Below are 23,503 nucleotides of genomic sequence, written 5' to 3' on the forward strand. Positions count from 1 at the left end.
CGTGGGGCTAGCAACTCCACCCTGTAAAAATCAGCTTGCTACAGAAACGTCAACAATAGAGTTAACAGAGACTTTTAGCCTAGAAAAAGAAGGGTCTTCAACTCGAAGATGCATGACGCTGGGTGGTGAAAGCCGCGAGGAAGCCACTAAGCCGATCACCCTTCTTGCAGCCAGGAGGATTACCATCGGCACATGGAACGTGAGGACCATGTACGAGTCAGGAAAGACGGCGCAGGTTGCAGCAGAGATGAGGAGCAACAACCTGACCCTACTAGGCATTAGCGAGACAAGATGGACGCAAGCTGGACAGAGACGACTGTTGACAGGAGAGCTGTTGCTGTATTCAGGACATGAAGAGAGCGACGCACACCATACACAGGGAGTAGGCTTCATGTTGTCCAAGCAGGCACAGAGAGCACTGATTGGTTGGGAGGCACATGGTCCCAGGATCATCACAGCATCCTTCAGAACTAAAATGAAGAGGATTAAGATGAATGTTGTTCAGTGCTACGCTCCAACCAATGACAGTGAAGAGGAGGACAAAGACTACTTTTACAACAGACTCCAGAAAATATTAGAGACTCTCCCAGACAAAGACATTACCATCCTTATGGGAGACTTTAATGCCAAAATTGGACCTGATAACACAGGATACGAACAAGTCATGGGGACCCATGCTCTGGGAGAGATGAGTGAGAATGGAGAGAGATTTGTGGATCTGTGTGCACTTAACAACCTGGTCATAGGAGGCAGCATCTTTCCTCACAAGCGGATCCACAAGAGTACCTGGGTATCGCCAGCAGGCATGACAGAAAACCAGATCGACCATGTCTGCATTAGCAAGAAGTTCAGAAGATCCTTGCAGGACGTTAGAGTTAGAAGAGGAGCAGACGTGGCGTCCGACCATCACTTAGTGGTGGCCAGATTGAAGCTGAAGCTGAAGAAGAACTGGATAGACGCGTCAGACGGAAGAGCGAAGTACAACGTCAACCTTCTGAAGGACCATAAGACCAAGGAAGATTTTGGATTGACGCTGAAGAATAAGTTTTCAGTACTACAGGATCGGTCTGAGGAAGAGGAAGACAGTGTACTCAACAGATGGCAGAAAGTGAGAGACACACTTAGGTCAGCATGCCAGGAAGTGCTTGGAATTAAGAAACACCAGCAGAAAGAGTGGATCACAGCAGAGTCCTTGACAAAGATAGAAGACAGAAAGAAGAAGAAGGCAGCAGTCAACAACAGCAGGACTAGAGCAGCAAAGGCCAAAGCTCAAAAAGAGTATGCTGAAGCCCACAGAGCAGTGAAGAGGAATATTAGGAAGGACAAGAGAGATTATGTGGATGGACTGGCAGCAGAAGCAGAGCAGGCAGCATACAGCGGTAACATGAAACAGCTGTACGATACTACCAAGCGACTGTCTGGAAAGTTCAGCAAGCCAGAACGTCCCGTTAAAGACAAGCAGGGAAAGTCTATAACAGGAATAGAACTACAGATGAACAGATGGGCGGAGCACTTTGAGGAACTCCTGAACAGACCAGCACCACCAAATCCACCAGACATCGACCCAGCCAACGAGGACCTCCCAATCAATTGCGATAAACCAACCAGAGACGAGATCAGAAAAGCCATCACCATGATGAAGAACAGGAAGGCGGCTGGACCTGACGATATCCCAGCAGAGGCCCTGAAAGCAGACCTGGATGCTTCAGTGGAAATGCTGTACCCCCTCTTTGAGAAAATATGGGAAGAAGAAGTGATTCCGGCTGACTGGAAAGAGGGATATCTCATCAAAATCCCCAAGAAAGGAGACCTCAGCGACTGTGCCAACTATAGAGGAATCACACTCCTGTCGGTGCCAGGGAAGGTCTTCAACCGAGTCCTCTTAGAGAGAATGAAGGATGCCGTCGATCCACAGCTACGAGATGAACAGGCAGGTTTCCGGCAGAACAGATCATGCACGGACCAGATAGCAACGCTCCGCATCATAGTCGAGCAGTCTATGGAGTGGAACTCCTCGTTGTACATCAACTTTGTTGACTATGAGAAAGCATTCGATAGCGTGGATCGAGAGACCCTCTGGAAGCTCCTTCGGCACTATGGCATCCCAGCAAAGGTGGTCAACCTGATCAAGAATTCATACGACGGCATACACTGTAGAGTGATCCATGGAGGGCAGCTCACAAACAGCTTCCAGGTGCGAACAGGAGTCAGACAAGGATGCTTGTTGTCACCACTTCTCTTTCTTCTCGTCATCGATTGGATTATGAAGACATCCACTTACAAGCGTAGGAATGGAATCCAATGGTCATTGTGGACCCAGCTTGATGACCTGGACTTTGCCGACGACCTTGCACTCCTTTCGCACAGTAAACAGCAGATGCAAGAGAAGACCAACGTAGTGGCAGCCACGTCATCACAGGTTGGCCTCAACATCCACAAGGACAAGACCAAGATCCTTAGGATCAATTCCATCAGCAACGACCCAGTCACACTGAATGGAAGCCCCCTGGAAGAAGTGCAGTCCTTCACCTACCTAGGTAGCATCATCGACCAGCAGGGTGGCACAGACGCAGACATCAAAGTAAGGATTGGTAAGGCAAGAGCAGCCTTCTTACAGCTCAAGAACATCTGGAGCTCCAGAGAGCTGTCTTTGGCAATAAAGATTCGACTGTTCAACTCCAACGTGAAATCAGTCTTACTGTATGGAGCTGAAACCTGGAGGACAACCAAAACAACCACCAGGAAGATCCAGACCTTCATTAATAGCTGCCTCAGAAGGATTCTCCAGATCCGCTGGCCAGACACCATCAGTAACATCCACCTCTTGGAGAGGACCCATCAACTCCCAGCAGAGGAAGAAATTAGAAGGAGAAGGTGGGGCTGGATAGGACATACACTACGCAAGCAGCCAACCAACATCACCAGACAGGCACTGCAGTGGAACCCCCAAGGCAAGCGGAAAAGAGGCCGCCCAAGAAATACCTGGCGACGCAACCTTCAGGTTGATAGCAAAAAAATGGGCTATACCTGGAACCAGCTAGAGCGAATGGCCCAGGATAGAAGACTATGGAGATCTGTGGTTGGCGGCCCATACCCCGGTTGGGGTGACGGGCATGAATGAATGAATGAAATATACCAATGCTAGAAGTCTAAATAATATGATGGGTGAACTAGAGTGCCTTGTATTAAAGGAGGATATTGACAGAATAGGTATCACAGTAACTTGGTGGAATAAGGATAATTAATGGGCTACAGTAATACCAGGGTACAAAATATATCAGAAGGATAGAACAGGTCATTCTAGTGTGGGAGTGGCACTATATGTGAAAGAAAGCATAGCATCAAATGAAGTAAAAATCTTAAATGAACTAAACTGTACCATCGAATCTCTATGAATAGTAATTCCATGCTCAAATAGTAAGAATATAGTAGTAGAGATACCCCCTGCCCAGGATGGTGATCGTGACTATTAAAAGCTCAAGGAGATTAGAGAGGCTATTAAAATAAAAAATTCAATAATAATGGGGGATTTCAACTATCCCCATATTGAAACTGGGTACATATCACCTCAGGGATAAATTTAGCCCAATTTTCACATATTTAAAATTAAAAATAATTCTTATCTTCTTTGCTTTCTAACAGTGATAAATCTCTTTCCCAATATTGAAACTTCCCCTCTGTATTTTTAAAATGCTTAGTTGACTCTTACAGAGATGGATATTTTATTGTGTTTTATCCACTTCATCGGACTTTTCCAAATGACTGTTGATACAGGAAGGAGTATGTGGGGAACTAGAACTAGAAGCATTTTTTTAGGAAAGGCATAATTTCAATAGATGATATGATATCAATAGAAGGAGATTATAGCCACAATAACAACCCAAGAAATTTATGGTTCACTAAATTCAAATCCGAGAATACACCATACTTCCATAGGGTGCAAGTCACCACTGATTTTGGCCCACAGCTGCTGCTGTTCTTAATGGGGGCAGCAGGAAGCCGCGGCCAGTACGACCCTCAGCCCGCGGCACTTCCCGCCACCCCGATTGGCCTGGGACAGCGAACTGCGGCCAGTGGGAGCCGCGATTGGCCAAACCTGCCGATGCGGCAGGTAAACAAACTGACTGGCCCACCCGCGTGCCAGAGGTTGCCGACCCCTAATCTAGACAATCCCTGACAGGTGTAACGTCATAGCAGCCTAGTAGTCCAAAACACTGGGCAAGACTCTCACTGGGGGTAAATAAGAATAGATCTATTGAAGTAAAAAACATCCATTGAAATATCACCTCATCTTAACAGCCCTACATGAGCTATACCAATATATACCAGCTGATGATCTGACCCTCTGGATATGTCTAGACTACAGCAGCCAGAGGCACAGCTGCCACTGCCATAGTGCTGTAGAGACTCCCTGTAATCGACGGAAGGAGTTTTTCCATCTGTGTAGGTAATCCACCTCTCCGAGAGGTGGTAGCTAGGTTAATGGAAGAATTCTTCCATTAACCTACCTGCATCTACAGTGGGAGATAGGTCAACCTAACTACATCTCACGGGGCACAAAATTTTTCCCAGCCCTGAGCGATGAAGCTAAGTCGACCTCAATTTTAGATATAGAAAAACACTCAGTCTCTGAGATCTGTGAAGATGAAGTGATCTTTCCTGATCAGCATGGAAAGAAAGACCTAATGTTGTTGTGATGGGGTGTTCACCCTGCACCAGAAAGGGGGTTAAAAGCAGCCTAAGGAGGCTGTGCAGGGAGCAGCCAATCAGATAGAGGCTGCACAGAGCAACCAATCAAGGCCCAGCTTGCTCACATAAAAGGGAATTGCAGGGCAGAATTGCAGGGTCTGTTGCTGCAAGGAACTCAAGGAGAGAGGACTGTGTTCTTAGTAGGCTGCAGGAAGTAGTACCTTGGACAGAGCAATTGCTGGCAGGGACCAGGAGATAAGAGGGAGCTCCTGGCTGGCTGCTCGGATGTGATGCTGGAGGCCCTGAGAAGAGGGCAAAGAAGGTGCTTGGGCTGTGAGGAAGTGGCCCAGGGAATTGAAGCAGTTCTGGCAGAGAAGTTAAGGAGAGGCAGCTGGAAACTGCGAGCTAAGGGTCCCTGGGATTGGGAGGAGTGGGGGTGCCTCACCACTGGGGAAGTGGCTGAACTATAGAACTGGGAGATACTTCCCCACACACTGCTGTTTGGGGGTGGGGGACACAAGTGGTGGCATGGCTGGAGGGCCAAGTCATGAAAGACACAGTGGTTCCTGGGCTAAGATGGGTCTGCAGGTAGAGAAGGTGGCAGGAGAGGCACCGCCGTGATACAGCATGCTGGCTAAGAGAGCTAATCCCTGAGACAGCCAGCAGGCAGCACCACTCTGACAAGTGAACTCCATCACAGCTGTCTGAGATATCTACATTGTCATATCTCCATTACTAATGTTCTGCTTCAGAAAAACTGTGTGCCTTTTTCAGCTACATATGATTTTTCCCTTTTTGTTTATTAACATTTAATTGTTATGATATAATGAGGAAAACATGTAACAAGACTTGACAGTTATGAAAATTAGTTTCTAGAGAACTATTCTCTTGACTTTTATTATTTTTACTAAGCAACAATGTTGTCATTATTTTCATAGTTTATTTATAAGACAAAGAGAAAACAACTGAAAATTAAGGATCAAATACTCCCCTATGTGGTGCATTTCAGGGAGCAAATATGTGAAAAAATACATGGAAGGGGGAACAACAGCTATGTAGCATGCTTCCTGTTCTCTATGAGCTTACCATAGTCCCTTCATGTTCACACCAACAAGCTGGCTTTGAGGGTTTTCTGAGGAGAGGTGCCAGGGAATGATCCCCTCAAAAAAATGTTGGATGTCCCAGAAGAAAACCATGTAAAAGTTAATGCTTCTCTTACAGGTGCACTCTGCCTTCATGACAACAGCTCCCCTTGGAGAAAGATATAATGTGTGAATAGCCATAGTGTGGGAGCCAATGGCAACATCTCTCTTGAATGAGCCATGCTGTTATGATATGGCATAGCACAGAGATAGAAGCACTGTGCAAAAGCATTGGGATCCAAAGACTTGGAACCTGCTTTCCCAGTGTTTCCTTGCACTCTTCCAGGCTTGCAGCGTGCCCCCTCTACACCCTCCACATGCAGAAGCCTCCCTCCTGCCAATGGCACAATCTGCCAGGTTCACTACCTAGTGGCCTGATCCTGCACCCATTTGGAGTCCATGTTAAAGCTCCCATTGACTTCAGTGGTATAGGATCCAAGGATAGGTGAATGTACAGAGTTTTAGTATTTTTCCCACACTGTGGAAAGAGAACACTGGGCTGAAATCAACTGAAAAGACCTGCATTTATGACCACAGCTCAGTCACTAGTGAAGTTTGTGATCTTGAGCAAGTTACTTGACCTCCTACTGCTTTCACCCAGTTTGAAAAACCGGATTGAAATAAGTATCTTTAGAGTACATTGTATTAAATGTAAAGGTTATGTATTATTGTGAGCCCTGGGAAGTGTTCTGAATTTCAAAGGACTATACTGAACAATAGGCCAGACAACATAAGACTTTTGGACAAACAGAGTCAAGTGGTTTGCCCAGGGAATCTCTAGGGAGAGGTGAATTCAAATTCCCACCTCTGGTTATGCAAAACCCCAGGCTTTTGAAGCTACACCCTGAGGAGAGCATGATTATATACAGGTCACCTGTTATTGGAATCTGAAGATCAAAGGCCCAAACTGTATAAAGGAAAAAGAAAAGGAGTACTTGTGTGGCTGAGTCATTACACACATTGAATCTATTTCCCCATGTTAAGTATCCTCACACCTTCTTGTCAAACTGTCTGTAATGGGTTATCTTGATTATCACTACAAAAGTTTTTTCTCTTAATTAATTAGCCTCTTAGAGTTAGTAGCGCAACTCCCACCTTTTCATGTTCTCTGTATGTGTATATATATCTCCTTACTATATGTTCCATTCTATGCATCCGATGAAGTGGGCTGTAGCCCATGAAAGCTTATGCTCAAATAAATTTGTTAGTCTCTAAGTCTCTACTTTCCTTTTTGCAGCTATAGACTAACACGGCTGCTACTCTGAAACCTGTATAAAGGAAAGGTTATCCAATTCATGTTGATGCTTGTTCTGAGCTAAAGCAGTTATGAACCTGTAACCACAGAAAAATCCCTATGTGGGGTTTGTGGTGGGGTAGTCTGCCCCTTAAGGGCAGTACTTCCTACTGATCAGTCCTGTCTGTCACATGGCATGGCCCTATAAGAGTTTGGGGGTGGTTTGATACACAAAGCCTGAGGAGATATGGGAAGAAAGGAAGAAGTAACTGCATCTTTAAAGGCCTGGGACCTGGAACCTTGCAGAGGGTGGGGCAGCCAGCTGTCACATAGCCAATAAGAAATGAGCTAGAAGAAGGGGACAGCATAAATATTATTCCTCCTTTATAGTAGGGCAGATGCTTGCAGACACTGCAAGGAGTAAGAAGGGTCCTGAGTTAATAGGGAGCAGACAACAGCAGGAGAAGGCAGCTAAACCCTCTGAGCCTGAAGATTAAATGGGACCAGTTAAGGGAGATAAATTGCAACCCAGCTCCAGGAGGAGAGCTGGGAACTCCTAGTAAAGAGTGGGACAATAACTGCCTGAACTACCCAAGCTCCAGCAGGAGGGCCTGAGCCTCCTGCCATAAAGAGAAACATAAAGACTGAGAACAGAACTTAGAGGACAGACTATAAAGGAACCTTGAAAACCAGAAACACCTTTTGTTTATTTGGGACTTATTGTTATGGCCCTCTTTGTATGAGGTTTTGTAATAAACAAGTCCTAAGGAGGGTATTATTGGGTCACACGTCAGGAGTGTCTGAAGTGAAGTTATTGGCTCCCTGAGAATGGAAACTGAGGCAGGGAGTAAGTGCAGTGCCACACTAATTCAGCGGGGGGAGAGGGGTGGCACTATACGGCCTATGACAGGTTTGAGGGAGTGACTCTTACCAGTGTCCCTGCTGGAGTTGGGAGCAAGGGGTAATCTCTTCTTCAGCGTGCATGTAGTTTCTTTTATTGTTTTTCATGTCTTCTCTGTAATGCTTTCACCTTAATACGTGTGCTGGCTTATAAAAGGCTGTGTGCTAACTTGTAATTGGTGGCAGTTACGCTATGCAGAAGCCTCTGAAGAGAAAGCAAAGCAGAGATGCCCTGGCTAGGCAGTCTGGCTCACTGGGAAGAACAGTGTCAGCAGGGAATTGTTCAGACTGGGGGAAAAAACAGTGAGGAGGGAGAGATGTAGGTCTCTGCCCAAGAGGGGTGACAGCTGGGACCCAGAAGCCTAAAAGTGGGTGCCCTTGCTAGACCATGGAGGGGAAATACAGGTTCAGTTGCCCTGAACTGTGACAGTGTAGACTGAACTATTTAAATAAACTGGGCATTACTACATTCTTTAAAAGATGTAAATAGAATGGGTTTGATTCTGCACATGTGAAAATATCAATAGATCTCTAAGCATTATACAAATAGTATTATGTTTACAAGTATAGCTGGGGACAAATTTCTAGATGGGGCATTCTCACATAACGTGCTTCCCCACCGTCTTTGCCCAATATGGGGACGTACACTTGCATATTTAGGCCCTGTTCCTGCAAAGACTTAGACACATGCTTATTTGTATGCACTGTGAGTAGCCCTGACTTTTTTGCAGAATATTTTGTCATTCCACTTTCTGATTCAACAGTCCAGAATGGATGGCAAAACACCTGCTGATATCAAAACTTATTAATGGAGACTGTTCATTGGCTGTCCCTTTACTGCATGAATGATTCTAAATTTTGGAATCTGCTCCCTAACTCTGAGGGTGGAATTGAGCTCAATCATAAAATAAGATTTATACAACTTTCCAATGAGAAATATTATAAAGACTCGTTTGTTTGTTTTCTCTACAAATGTAGTTTCACTTACATAAATGAATATATATATAGTCTGGGAATGCAGGGTCAGCCCACAACATTTTGGCACCTGAGGCGGGGAGCTCAAATGACGCCCCCATGCCCTCTCGCTTGGGCCAAAACTTTGAAAGATCTCAATTCTGCCTTCTTCCTGTTCTACTCCTCTCATGGTACTGCTCTGCTACCTACCCCAATAAAGGAGAACTAACAATTTAAAATGCCAGGTTCAAAAATTTTAATTAACACTTAACTTTCAAATGCCTGAACAGCAAATGTAACTTTTCTTGTCTGCACAGTAAACACTGGCATTTTCATATGTTTGAATAATCAAAGTGGTGCTTTCCATGCCTTCTTGGTTGCAAAGATCTGAACTGCTTCCTGCTGAAGGTCCACAGTCTGGGCCAGCTCATGCTCTGTTGAGATGGTTTCAAGGCCAACCAGCCTTTCTTATGTCATTGTGGAGCATAGATGTGTTTTTATTAACTTCAGCTTGCAGAAGCTGCGTTCTCCACTAGCAACTGTTACAGGGAATGTTAGAAGTATGCACAGAGCAACAAAACCATTTGGAAAGAGAGTGGTCATCTTATTTGTGTACATATATTTCAGAACAGCCTTTGGACTTGATCCTGCCGAAATGTATCTTGAGGGAACATGAAGTTTTTCACTTGCTGTGGCCCATGCAGTACAAGGAAGTACAAGTACAGTCCAGGATCATCTAGACTTAAGGAACTAAACTCAGCAGCAGCTGTTTCTTGCACCTCCACCACACTCTTCTCTGATCTATGCTTTTCTTCAGGAATGTGCATGGTTACATCCATTTGAGATGGAGATATGGATGCTGCAGTAGCTGCCAGGTCACCTGCACTCTGACTACCTGGAAGATCAGGCATCTCCTCACCTCTCACATCCTTACTGGGGCCGGAAGGCTCACCGTGAACATTTGTGTCTATGCATCTCAGGAGAGCTCCTTCCTGCTTAGATAGAAAAGCTTTCTTTCTTCTTCTGAATACTGCCCCAGAGGGGCGTTTTCTTCTTTTACTCATGACTGCTGTTCTGTGCCTGCTATAGTGGCTCTCAACACTCAGTTGTAGGGGACAAATAAGCAGGCTGGCAGCAGGGCCTGAGTGAGAGAAGATATCAGAGTCTTAAGGGCCCAACTGGCTCCTACTACTTCAGTTGACTGCCTGTTCTCCTCAAGTGGGTTCAGGGAAGCAGCAGGAAACAGGAAGCTCCCTGAGAAGCTGATGTTCAGGCTTGTGGGAGTGCTAGAGAGGTACATAAGAGACTCCTCCTCCTCTCTCTCCCTGCAGCTTTCTGTTATTCCCTCTCACCTTTTCTCCTGCCTCCCTGTTATGTCTCTTGTGCCCTCCCAGGGGCGGCTCTACAAATTTGGCCGCCCCAAGCAGTCATGCCCGGGAGGCGCCCCTGAGCCGCGGGAGCAGCGGACCTCCCGCGGGCATGACTGCGGAGGGTCCGCTGGTCGCGCGGCTCGGCTGGACCTCCCGCAGCTGCGGGCGGTTCGCTGGTCCGGCGGCTCTGGTTGAGCTGCCGCAGGCATGCCTGCGGGAGGTCCACTGGAGCCGCCGGCCGAGCGTCCCCTCCGCAGTCATGCCTGCGGCAGGTCCGCTGCTCCCGGGGCTCCGGTGGACCTCCCGCAGGCATGACTGCGGCAGGTCCGCCGGCCCAGCCTGCCGCCCCCCCGGGAAAGGGCCGCCCCAGGCGGGTGCTTGCCCCGCTGGGCTCTGGAGCCGGCCCTGTGCCCTCCTTCCTCCACCACAGCACTCCACCATCTCTGTGCATCTAGAGCAGAGAGAATACATATGCACCAGCAGCAGACACAATTTTCTACACTCTGGATCCTAGTGGCACCCCCCCACAGTCTGGCACCTGAGGCAGCCGCCTCAGTTCGCCTCAGGGTAAGGCCAACCCTGTGGGAATGCACAAAAGCCCTTTGAGGATATTTTTGACACACGTAATATTAAAATGCATAGCCAAATTACCTATGCAAATGTAGTTGCTTCACTTTTGCATCTCTCTGGACAAGTAAAATGACACCAGTGCCTTTGAAATATCTCTGTATATAAGGTACGACAAAAAGACAACGTAAATCATCAAGTCTTTACTTTTAAGATCAGCACACTAATTTCATCTTTAAAACCACTGTTCTTCTTGAGCTGGTACAATGAATCAACTAAAACAGATTTTCTACAAAAAAAAGGGTGTGTATAACTGAAATATAAATAGTAGCCTGAAAATAAATTGTAGTAAGGAAAAGCATTTTCTAAATACTGTCCTTCAAAAGAATCTGCCTTTTGGATTTTCCAAGCTCCCACAATGACCTTTTCTACAGCTCATGTGCATAGATTGCCTCTGGTGTTTTTCATATCTCTTTCCTGATTCTCACATTCAGAATCATAAACTGCAGAGGCATAATTCACATGACAGCTTGATAAAGTCAAGATGAACAATGGATGTCAGCATGGAATTTCAGCCTCTGTATCATATCAACCCAACAGCACTGTTGAAATAATTATGCTCATCTCTTTCTTTGCAAAAGAAAGAACTAATGCCTGATTTTCAGAGATGCTGAGCACCTGCAGCTACCACTGAAGTCAGTGGGCTCAGGGGCTCGGCATTTATGAAAAATCAGACTATTAATCTGCAACAATAAGGACTGTGGAATTACAAAAGCAATACTTGGATAACAATTTGAATATACTGCTGAAGAATGAATAAACAGAACATATCTCTTCACCGATTACTTGCTTTGAATTGTAAAAATGGCTTATTAAAATACTGCTACATAACTGAAAAACATGCATTCAAATAAGGCAACTATTACAAATTCTGTATATTCTTAGTAAACCCACTCTGTAATTGGTACTAAATCCAACTATCAAAAACAGAAATAACATGAAAATACACAATTACTTGGGAAGTGTCAAAAGCTAAACAGATTCCAGGTTATAGCATATAGCTTCCCAGAAGGCTGCTCAAGGAAAGTGTGTTTGGTCCATGCATATGCAAACACTAGCTGAGTATTAAATATGAGGGGAGAAACCTGCCAGTCACAGCTGAGCAGCTACACTCCTGGCACAGCAACCAGGGTATAGACACAGCTGATTACTATCACGTTTCCCTGTCTGGAAGTGGACCCACCGCCTGAACAGAGAGACTAAGAGAATATTAATAGTGAGATTTTTATTCATCCCCTTATCATTAGAAGTTGGCACATCTTGCAATGCCTTCAGCTGAAGGGGAGGAGAGGGCAGGGAGGGTGAATGAAGCTTTGCAAAATAATTAAAAGTTTTCAAGAGCAGCAAAATAGACAAAGCAGCCAGTAACCAGCACAATAATCCACCTCGAGAGCAGGATCTACAACCCTGTAAGAACCCAAAATCACCAGACCCAGGCTGAATCCTGAGTTCCCCTTTCTTGGCTTTTGTTAAAAAGACTTGACCTATTTTCCTTTCAGGGAACGGAAAAGTCACGCAATTCAAAGCGGCAGCTTGCCAGTATGACTGAGAGTTATTGATTCCAAAACAGGGAGGAAGAGGGAGCATGGGGAAGAAGTTACTGCGGGGGATAGTAGAGTGGAGAGAGAGAAAATACAGGCACAGTCAGGCAGAAACAGTAGACATCCATACATTGAATCCAGAGAGCATAAAGACATATGGCATTCACATCTAGACCTAGTGTTTGCAAAGTATATAGAATGTGTGTGCAGTATATAGCTATACTTACCATGCAGTGTGTGTCTGTGCACAGTATATAACTCTACTATGCAGTGTGTGTGCAGTCTATAGCTATACTATGGTCTGTGTGTCTTTGTGTGTGTGTAGTCAATAGCTATACTATGCAGAGTGCATGTGTGTGGTCCATAGCAATCGGGTGCAGTGTGTACACAGTATATAACTATACTATGCAGTGTGTGTGTGTGTGTGCGGTCCATTGGGATATTGTGCAGTGTGTGTGTGTGTGTGTGTAGTCTATAGCTATTCCATGCTGTGTGTTTGGCCCATAGCGATACAGAGCAGGGTGTGCACACCCGCTAGAAGCCTGGATGCCAGATCGCCAGGAGGCGGCTCGGATTAGCCGCGGTTGCCGGCTCCATCTCAAGGGCAGGCTGCGGCCCTTCCCCGCTTACCTGCACCTGCCGGTGGGGGGCGTGGGGAGCTGCCTCATCCGCCGCCTCTGTCCGCGCAGCCGGTGCCGGCCGCGGGCGGCAGCCGCTGCATCCTGCCCTGGGAGGCGGCGCCTGCCCTGCCCTGCTCTCCCAGCCGCCCGGCTCCGCTCGCCTCCTCCCCTCCCCCGCGCTGCCTGCCCGGGGCAGCGCTCCCCGCCGCCAGGATGGGAGCGAGCGGGACGCGGAGAGCGCGCAGCCCGCGCCCAGCGCAGCGAGCGAGGCTGCTCATGTGACCCCTCCCGGCCCCTGCCCGCCTGGCGCTGCTCCCGGGCCCGGGGCTCCGAGTCCCCGCGCGCGCTCCCCAGCCTGGGGCGGGCCGGGCCGGGCCGGGCGTGGCTGAGCCGGGGAGGCAGGGGGGCTGCGCGGAACCTAGACATAGGGAGACTTGGCTCCCCGGCCATGGAAAGGCGTGGGCGAGATCTGCTCCAGGGAGAGAGCAGGAAAGCGGCAGCGGGAGATGCTGCCTCCTCCTAACTAGAGCTGGCCGCAGGCATGTAAGAAGGGATCCTTCGGCAACAAACCCCCTTCCAAACCTGAGATGCTGCCCCCCTCCGCCCTAAAGAAGGCTGATGTGACGGGGGCACCAAGAGTCTTACATAAGCATGAGCCCCCTAGCAGCTGGGAAAAGAGCAACCGCACGTTGACGTGAAGAGTCGGGAAGATGAAGTCGGAGAGACAGGAAAGTGACAGGGGACCTAGATCCCAAGGGGAGAGAGTAAATATACCAAGTATGAATCGTTGTTCTGAACTAAATAGGATCTCAAGTGCTCTCCTTAATACTGTGAAATAACTGAGCAGCTGAAGAATTTAGTAAAAGGGATCATTTGAGAAGAAATGGGAATAATCTGTTAATGGGAGTCAGGAAGGGCCTCATGACATGATTGAGTCATTCATAGAATTATGTTCTTTTTCTCCCACATCTCTGGCTCGGCTCTTGCTCCTAGCCCTTAGCTTTGCTCCTGTGGCTGGAAATTTAGGGGCCTTATGTTAAGCAAATGTCAGGATAATCAAACCCCAGGAGTCATCCTTGAACCCAGTCTTAGATTTTTTTCTTATTTTTCCTTTTTCCATGACATCTGCTGTATGTCCCTCAGGAACATGGTCAGAATTCATCCTTACTTTGATTCCCGTTTCTGAAGTTCTTATTCATGCTGTAGTCAGTTCTCATTGTTACAATTTCAATTCCCTTCTTTATAGTTTTTCTCTCACGGATGTCTCCCACAAGTACAGAATCTGTATGTAACAAGGTTTTATTTCTCTGGAGGGTTTTTATGATTAATGCTGCCTCCATCATTCTGCATTGCTTGCAGTTGTTCCATGCTGATTCCCATTGTAATAATTTAAACACAGTAAATTATCATTTCTTATGCTCTTAAAAATATGTAACACTTTACTAGGGTAATAAACAAAAGAGAATCTATTTATACACAATGAGTGGAATTTTCAAAAGTTCCCAATTAATTTAGGAGCACAGATCTCATTGACTTTCACCAGGACTTGTGCTCCTAAGTCACTTAGATGCTTTTGAAAATCCTACCCACTAATGATAGTGTCCAAAGGACAAATAATAATACATAAAACTCATGAACACTATAAAAACCAACTTGAAGAAGCATACAGCTAGGAAACATGAAAACTAATACTGTATTAAATATATCAGAACTATTGAGTAAAGTTCAAAGTCTTGGTCCTTATCTTTAAGGTGCAATATCCTGGGCCAGCATATCTAAAAGATCACCTAAAGCACTAGGATGAAATCTGTGTTTGACAGCTCTGCTGCTTGGGTACAATGGAACTTTCTGCCATAAACTTGTGCATGCAGGAGACAGAACTTTCTTGAGGGCCACTTAAAGACTGTGGAATGAATTTACACAGCAACTAATTGGTATCGCAAACATCATCACCTTCCAAGCCAAGTGCAAGGTGTACTTCAAGCTGCCGTCTCTAAAATAAACACAGAGTAGTTTAAAAAAATCCAAACCCTGCACCACATACACAATTCTCCCCCCTGACAGAGCTGGTGCTAGCCCAATGGGGGCCCTAAGCAGGAATATTTTGTGTCTCCCCTCCCCCAAATACTAACACTGGCAAGTTCTTATAATAAAAAGTGAATAGGGGGTTCCTTTGAGCTGCTCGGGGCCCTAAGCAATTGCTTAGTCTGCTTATGCCTAGTGCAGGATCTGCCCCCTGTGAAGAGGCAGAAAGAATGAACCACATGTGATAGATATCAGTCACATAGCTCAACACACTACTGAATGGTGCCTATATTCTATGCTGAAGCAGGGCTGCCCAGAGAATTCAGGGTGCCCGGGGCAAAGCAATTTCGGGGGCCCCTTCCATAAAAAAGTTGCAGTACTATAGAATACTATATTCTCATGGGGGGCCCTTGCAGAGCCAGAGGCAAATTGCCCCACTTGTCATCCCCCCCACCCCCCCCCGGGCAGCCCTGTGCTGAAGAGAGTGGTAGAAGAACCTATGTAAAATAGAATACTTTTATCCTTTAAGCACCATCCATCCACAGTACTCTACTAATAGTAAATTACATCCAAAAAGCCTAAGTTAAGAGAACATGAAGGTTGCAAAGTCAAGCACTCAAAAGTTAGGAAATGCCAGAATTCAGAGTTCCTGTGCAACTTTAATTCACCGCCCTTGTGCATTATGATACAGAGGTTTATTACAGTATCACATACTATTTTTTTTCCAGTGGATCCCTGCCTCATTCAGTGCATAGGACAGACAGGGGATATCAGGATTATGTAGTAAAAGAGGCTGTTGTCTGTATAGCACCTGCCTCGTTTTTTGCAGAAATTGGAAAGTTTAAAATTCTGTAAAGTGTCAAGAATGTGAAACTAGCTAAATACACATTCCTTTATGTTTCCACCCACCCACTTATACCACTATTACATTCTGGGACTCTCTACCCTTTCTTTGTTACTTCTCAAAATGGGAGCTTCTCTTTACCTTGTATTGTAAAATCCATATATCTGGAACCCTTTCCACTGGATAATCTTTTTTTATTTTTTTAATGGTGAATTAAATAAAAGTTTTGACTCAGTGGCAGCTTTTACTATTTTACACCATCTTTTCACTCACTTTTCAGGTGCAAGGCAGTGGTGAATGAGGTCCCATATCATAAATCTTTCAATCAAGGCCAGTTTCCATAATACTATACAATGCTATGGGTTTTTTTATAAGCGTCCTTCATACAGAGTACCAGCTCTCAAATCACAAGGTTTATAGTGAGAGTTATCAGTAAACTAAATCAAAAGGAAAACATCAATTCCCTCATAGCATACTTATTAATTAATGGCGCACTGGCTTATTAGAAATGAGGCAGTGGTATATGAAAATCTGTAAACTTTGTTGCAAGTATTAGCTACTATACTTGATTTTCTTCCAACAAAGTGTCACAAGGTAAAGTAGTTGCTTCCTTTTTTATGCCAAGACTTTTCAGAGACTTATTTTCTATGAAGATGTAATGATTAGATAATCATTGAAACTTTATCTTAGTATTTGGTCTGCACATGAAATTCATAAGGTTGGGAGTTTTCTTGATCTTCAGTTTAACAAGATGTAAGTGTTGTGCTGCTTGTAAAAAAGTTTCCCAGCTGGAACTAACAAATTGAATCATATGGAGGTTTTAGTACATGAGTGTACATAGGTTAGCATTATGACAACTGATTTTTTTTTAAAAATCTGTAATTTGTGTTAGGAAGTCAAAATATCTAAATCTCAAGAGCAGTAGACTAACGTACACTTTATTAGGACTTGCCTAGGGGAGTAGAAATTTTGACTGGGTGAGTGGGCCTAGGGAGCCACTTGTGGGTCAGATCCATAAAGGGATTTATTTGCAGAGAGGGTTAGAGCTGATTTATTGTGAGTGAGTGAAGTGAAGCTATTCCATTAGAAAGTAAACCTGCATGCATTTTGGGGCCTGGCTGTGTGGCTGTTGTTTTTTTCCACCCAGGCTAGTAAATATAATGCTCAGGAAATTTGGTGTTGGAGAAAGTTTTCAGGCCACGGCTTTCATCTCTTACCTCACAGGGTTGCTGTGAGGATTAGTTAAGATTTGTAAAGCACTTTGAAGATTATAAAGCATTATGTTGCATAAGTGCTAAGCATATTAAGTATTACAGCCAAGCATTAATACCCAACTCCTGTTCACCTTACTCACTGATTTCAGTGAGACTACTCACTCAATAAGTTTCCCATATGTAAAACAAGCAGCATTTGTCCCTGTAAGTGAAAGCTAGATAGGCATTTCATCCTATCACAGAGCTAAATTAGATCCAACCAACCCTACTAGCTTTGCAGAAAGTTTAACTAAAACATAATAATTATGAAATACAGTAGTAGGGTTCATCCCAGAAATCTACATAACACAAATGCACCCTCACTGATGTCAGGGGGTCCAATTCTGACACCCTTATTTAGAATAACTCCTACCTTACTCCTGAGTAATACCATTGACTAAGTTGGGGGTAAGGTACAATTCAGTAGGACAGATCCTCAGCTAGAGTAAATTGATGTAGCTCCACAGAAGTCTATTTACATCAGCTGAGAATCTGGCCCAATGTAAGGATAGGAGAATCCGGCCCAGTCATAGTTTTATCTTTATTTCTGTTCAGTTTTGACTTAATCAATAAAACTTTGAAATAAATATATACATTCAATGAGTAACTGACTACTCCAATGTAGGGTCAATGCGCACAGTAAATTTTCCATCTGGCCTGCCGTACAACTTAGGTTTCTTACATAGTTTTATGCTTCAGAGTCTGTACAATTTTTAAAAAAATTGTTAGATGTAAACTGAAAGTATTCCAGTATATCTTGAGGCTACCACTTATGTCAGTATAACTTATGAGCTTCTCTCACAGACAAAGCTGCCATTACTCGTTGGGAGTGGATTAATTAAATCGATGGGAGAACTCTCTCCCGTCGACTTAGAGCGGCTACACAAGAGAGCTCTAGTATAGCCATAGCCTTATTCTGATCAGTGTAGTTAAGCTGAACTAACCCCTAGTGAAGACAGCAGTAGGTCAACAGAAGAATTCTTCCATTGACCTAGCTATTATCTCTGGTGGAGGTGGATTAACTGTGCTGACAGAAGAACTCCTCCCATCAATATAGTGAATATAGACACTGAAGCACTATAGAACTGCTGCTGTGCTGCTGTAGCATTTCAAATGTAGTCAAGCCTTGAGTGAGAGAAAGTGTGAAGGAACCTTCGCAACAAATGAGATCGTCATTCATCCAATTTCTTGATTGCTTTGTAAAGCTATATGTATACAAGTAAAATGTTTAAAGCATGGCTCTCAGAATGGTACTGTTGCTGGATGAGTCAGACAGCACACACAATATTTATTCATATTGGCCTTTTCCTGTTTGTTCTGGAGGAAAAAAATATAGATCCATCCTAGAAAAATACAAAAGCAATATATTGATTATGATTTTCTAATATTCATTTCAGATATTGTAAAGTACAGTGGATATTCATACTGGAAACTTCACATGTCTATTGGTAACAGCTATTAAAATTATTTTTAAAAACTGAATATATTTCTTTCTAATGACACACATTTAAGAGAAATTATGCTTACAGTTGTAACAAGGAGTCTCTCTTTAGCATCTGGAATCTAGTAAGTAATTACTATAATTGTCATTAATATGATGTTTTGTATAGTCTGAAATGTATGTTTATGTAACACATGTATTACCAATTCCTGTTTGTTCTCTCTCTTCAGAAAGTACCCTTGTTTCTATATATTTTCTTTTCTTACTTTGTGTCTATTTTTACAAAACAATAAAACTTCTTTAAATTAAAAAACATATATTCTTCTCAGAATTTCAAATTTAAGCATAATGGAGAAAGTGTGTCTGTGAGTCTTCAGCCCACGCAAAATCTTAAATCTACTGTTCTCCTTGGCAGTACTGAAGCATTTTAGTTTATTACTCTTCTCATTCCAGGAACTTCACAGAGATGATTCTGGCAAACCAATTCCACCAAGGACACATCAAAAGGCAGTTGTCTCAGACATGCTAAAGGTTTTAAACTAAAACACTTCATGGATGAAATCAAATAGGGCCAAATTCTGCCCTCTAATTAGTTCTGTGTATTTTAGATATTTGTAAATTTGTTAAGTATTTAAGAGGCTGCTAATAGACTCTTTCCTTAACTGTTGATTTGCCAATATTCTGCCCTTGTACATTAATATGGATCTCCAGATGTCCCTATCTTGATTGTTTGTGAAATCAGATCCCCAGGAAGTGACACCATGTGAATAAAAGAGGGTTTACTTATCAGTATGCCTATATTCTTCCTATGCTTCCACCTGAAACAGGAGTATGTCGATCAAATTTAAGGCCAGATTCTGCTACTTACATTGAGTTACAATTTATTTCTTCAATAGTTCCATTAAGCTCAATTTGAGAATGAAGGAACTCAGCAAGAGCAAGATTAGCAGAATCAGGCCATTAGTGGCATAAGTTACTGCCATTCTCTGCCCTCATAGAACTTCAGTGAGAGCTCTACATACCTGTCCTAAGACTGAATTTAATCTTTGGGTTCTTAAGCTTCCTCTGCTGTTTGTAGCCAATACGTAGCTGTCTGACTACAGGTCTTTAAACATCTTTCAGTTAATTTAGAGCTCTAGATGCTACATCGAACACAGGTGAATTTGTTCCCTTGAGGATCTGGAACTAAAAATCACTGACAGCATTACTATAATGTATGAAGGCATTTTTGGCCATCTATGGCTGATTAAGACACTGATTCTTCCCTCAAATCAACACTGTAACTTTGGACTAAGTTAAAGGCCATGTTTTGCCCTCAATTCAACCTAGGTCTACACTAGTGACTTATATCAGTATAGCTAAGACACTCAGGGAGGTGAAAAATCCACACCCCAGCATGACATAGTTATATCAACTTAACCCCCGGTGTAGACAGCACTATATCAACATAGCAGCCCCCTCTCATGGAGGTGGATTAACTACACCTATGGGAGAAGCTCTAGTAGACTCTTTCCTCTCCCATCAGCATAGGACCATCTTCACTTAAACGCTACAGTGGCACAGCTGCGCTGATGCAGCATTTTAAGTGTAGACCTGCCATCAGTTATAAAATCAGACTTCTGCAGTTTGGGCCAGAACAAAGTTTTACTAATATCACTGATTCTCCTCTGACAGAATGTAGATAAAGAGTGTAGTTACCTGAGTGTGAAGTCAGGGCTGGTCTATGATGAAAATTTATATCGGCATAATCTCAAAGGGGTGTGAAAAATCCACACCCTTGACAGACATAGCTATGTTGACTAGCCCCGGGATAGACAGCGCTAAGTCAACAGAAGAATTCTTCTCTCAATTTAGCTACCACCTCTCCAAAAGATGGATTTACTACAGCAACAGGAAAACCGCTCCTGGCGCTATAGTGTCTACAATGAAGCCCTACAGCAGTGCTGCTGGAGCCGTGCCACTGTAACATTTCAAGTGTAGTCATAGCCTAGGTGTACTTAAGATCAGAAACAGGTCTCTATTTCTGTTCATTGCCTACCCAATTAGAAGTATATGGCTGCAGTGTCTTTCACCTTAGACCATGGTCTTGTAGCCATCACAGCTCACTGTATCTCTTACCAGACACATTGCTACCAGCCACAAGAAAACCTGGCAGTTAACGTGAGGTAGATCACAAAATGAGATCAGTGATCAAGCTAAGCATCTGAATCCCTCAGTTAGAGAAGTGGACAGCGGATGACAGATTCCTGCTAGCTACTGCTGATCCCATTTGGCGATGTCAGTCCACACTTCCTGGCAAGCAGGATCCAGCCCCCACAGCATGGCTGCCTAGAGGCCATAGAGAGGAAATGGTAAACATAAAATACTTTATTTTTTTTTTCCAAAGGCAAAACAAAACATATAATTATTGTTTTACTGCTCTGGTGCCTCTTGAATTTGAAAACTTTCAGTAGGAAGTAGAATCACACGTTCAGAGTCTGTTTTGACCCCTCGTTACTTGAACATAACACCAATTAAAAGCTGAGATTAAACTTTCCAACCTTAAAGAGAGAAAAATAGGTCAATGTTATGGCCTTAATCCTCCAAACACTTATGCACTTGAATAGTCTCATCAAAGGGGCCCAGTCACACTGGATTGAGAGTCACCATCCAATGGGACAAAATGCTGTGTGTAAAGTTACTTAGGTGCATACATTTTTGCAGGATCTGGATCCAAATGCATTGAGTGAGGTATTGAGTGAAAGAGTATCTTCTGTGAAAATCTGTGTTAAAGAGCTGCGCAAGAGCCTGCTGGGATAGTTAGAGGGCATTTCTTCCATGGATTTTTTTAAACTTCATTTTCAATTCTCTGTAATCTCAAGAAGACAATTTTAAATGTTGATATAAATATCTGGGGGAAGTGAGTCACTAGATCAGGAGTCATAGGGGATGTACAGGGGAAACTATCTTATATATTTATAAGGCGCGAATCACAACTATCAGTGTACCTGGAAAGAAAGTTACTGTACTTGCAGAATAATTACACTTAAAAGAGCTGTGACTTGGTTGAATAAGAATGTCTTTTAGATGGTAATTTCTGAATAATTACCAAGGGAAGAGCTTCTTTATTAAAAAAAAAAACTTTAGCTCACAGGCATGTGAGATCATTTGAAATGCACTACAGACTCTTATTTTCTGCTCTGGTTAATTTCAAGGCCCAGTGCCATTGTAAACAACCAAATTGCATACTGCATCCAATTGAATCAAAAATTTCAAAACATTTTGGGATGGATGTTCAAACATCTCAAAATTCTCAAGGATATTTTCTATCCTGAATACCACACATGGCTCCCAGTAGCCTTGAAATGCCTGGATTGAGAAGATATGGGACCTGCAGAATGTCTGATCTTTGACCCTGGCAGGTGATTGGTTTTGTATGTACAGAGCCTGATTCTCCTCTAACCTATATCAGTGTAAATCAGAAGTAACCCCATTGAAGCTAATAGGCCTGTGTCTGATCTCAACTGGTTTAACTCCACTGACTTCACTAGAGTTAATCCCACCGTATAATATTAAGCGAGACCAAAATCAGCCCCATTAGAATTACACAAGTTTAAAACCAATTGGAGGAAAATTGGGCCAACTATCTGTCTGGGCTGATAAATGCATTATATATTGACAACATAATGCCTACATTTAAGATATCTATATAGCCAAACTATGTTTAGACAAGGTAAATTTGCATAGGTTTTGATTTTTCATTCATGGAAGGAGACTAATTAAAAATTTAGCTTCTTAAAAAATATCTATTTAGTGGTAAATATTGGGCACCTATCATAATCTCTAATAGCATTTACCATAACAGATTTAAATAAACAAAATAATGATTATTATTTCATTCCAACTTCAGAATCAAATAACTATTATGCTGTAGACTAGCACATTCAACTGTTCTGTCCCTCTCACATAATTTCCATCACAAATCAATATGCTGAAAGGGTTATTCACAGTTCAACAGTTTTTCCATTATAAAGCTACAGCTAATCATGTTTTAGTTAACTGCCTGTAGTCTTACATTGAAACAATGACTCAGTTTGTCTTCATTAAGATACCTAAGAGCCTTTAACAGTAAACAGAATAAATCCTTTAACATTTGAGTCTTCATTATTTTTAAATTTTTAAATTAGATCACATTTATGCCATCTGCCAGTACAGTAATATTTACATGCCACACAGTAATATGTATAACTTGTGTAGTCTTTGTAATGTAAAAACCATAACACCAGTTCACAAAGAGGCCCTAAAGGCAGCCATAGAAGGCTCACCCCCATATTGAGGGATCTTCTGGTGGCATAGAACAAGGATAATAGCTCCTGTGTTACTCTCACTCTCTGTGGCCAGTCTAGAGGATGTGGATCAGGGCTTCCCTAAGCTCCAGTGATTCCTGGCTGCCATGAGCAACTTGAGGCCCTTAGGAATCAGTCTAATTTAGAACACATATCAGACTGCCCTAATTTATGGTAGGGGGAATAGCCTAATACAGACCCATGGAAAAAGCATTCTCTTCTAGTTAAACTACTGATCCATGACTCAGAAGATCAGGGTGCACTCAGAATATCTGGCTCCTCCACAGACTTATTGTGTGATCTTAGGGCCACATTTTAAAAGATATTTAGGCACTTTTGAAAATCCTACTAAGCAACTAAAGGTATCTAAATACCTTTAAAAATCTGGCCCTTACTCCCTGATCCATCTCTCACTGAAGCTAATGGAAAGATTCCTATAGATTTCAATAGGAGCTGGATCAGACCGCCAATATCTCTGTCCGTCAGTTCCCCACCGCTATCTCAGAGGGCTGTTGTAAGGATAAACTCATTGTAATGG

The 23,503-nt window shown here is 43.5% G+C and overlaps 1 protein-coding gene across 1 annotated transcript in view; it reads right to left on the reverse strand.

Annotated features, from left to right (window-relative positions):
• Positions 1–13,196, reverse strand: part of TRMT9B (tRNA methyltransferase 9B (putative)) — a 45,660-nt gene extending 32,464 nt beyond the window's left edge. The window contains exon 1 of the mRNA XM_045019613.1: positions 13,088–13,196. Coding sequence (XP_044875548.1) covers positions 13,088–13,125 — 38 coding nt within the window. The 5' untranslated portion in view covers positions 13,126–13,196. The remainder of the gene's footprint in view (positions 1–13,087) is intronic.
• Between the last annotated feature and the right edge of the window lie 10,307 nt (positions 13,197–23,503).

This window comes from Mauremys mutica, chromosome 5, assembly GCF_020497125.1.
Source record: "Mauremys mutica isolate MM-2020 ecotype Southern chromosome 5, ASM2049712v1, whole genome shotgun sequence".
In the NCBI taxonomy this organism is placed as follows: domain Eukaryota; kingdom Metazoa; phylum Chordata; order Testudines; family Geoemydidae; genus Mauremys; species Mauremys mutica.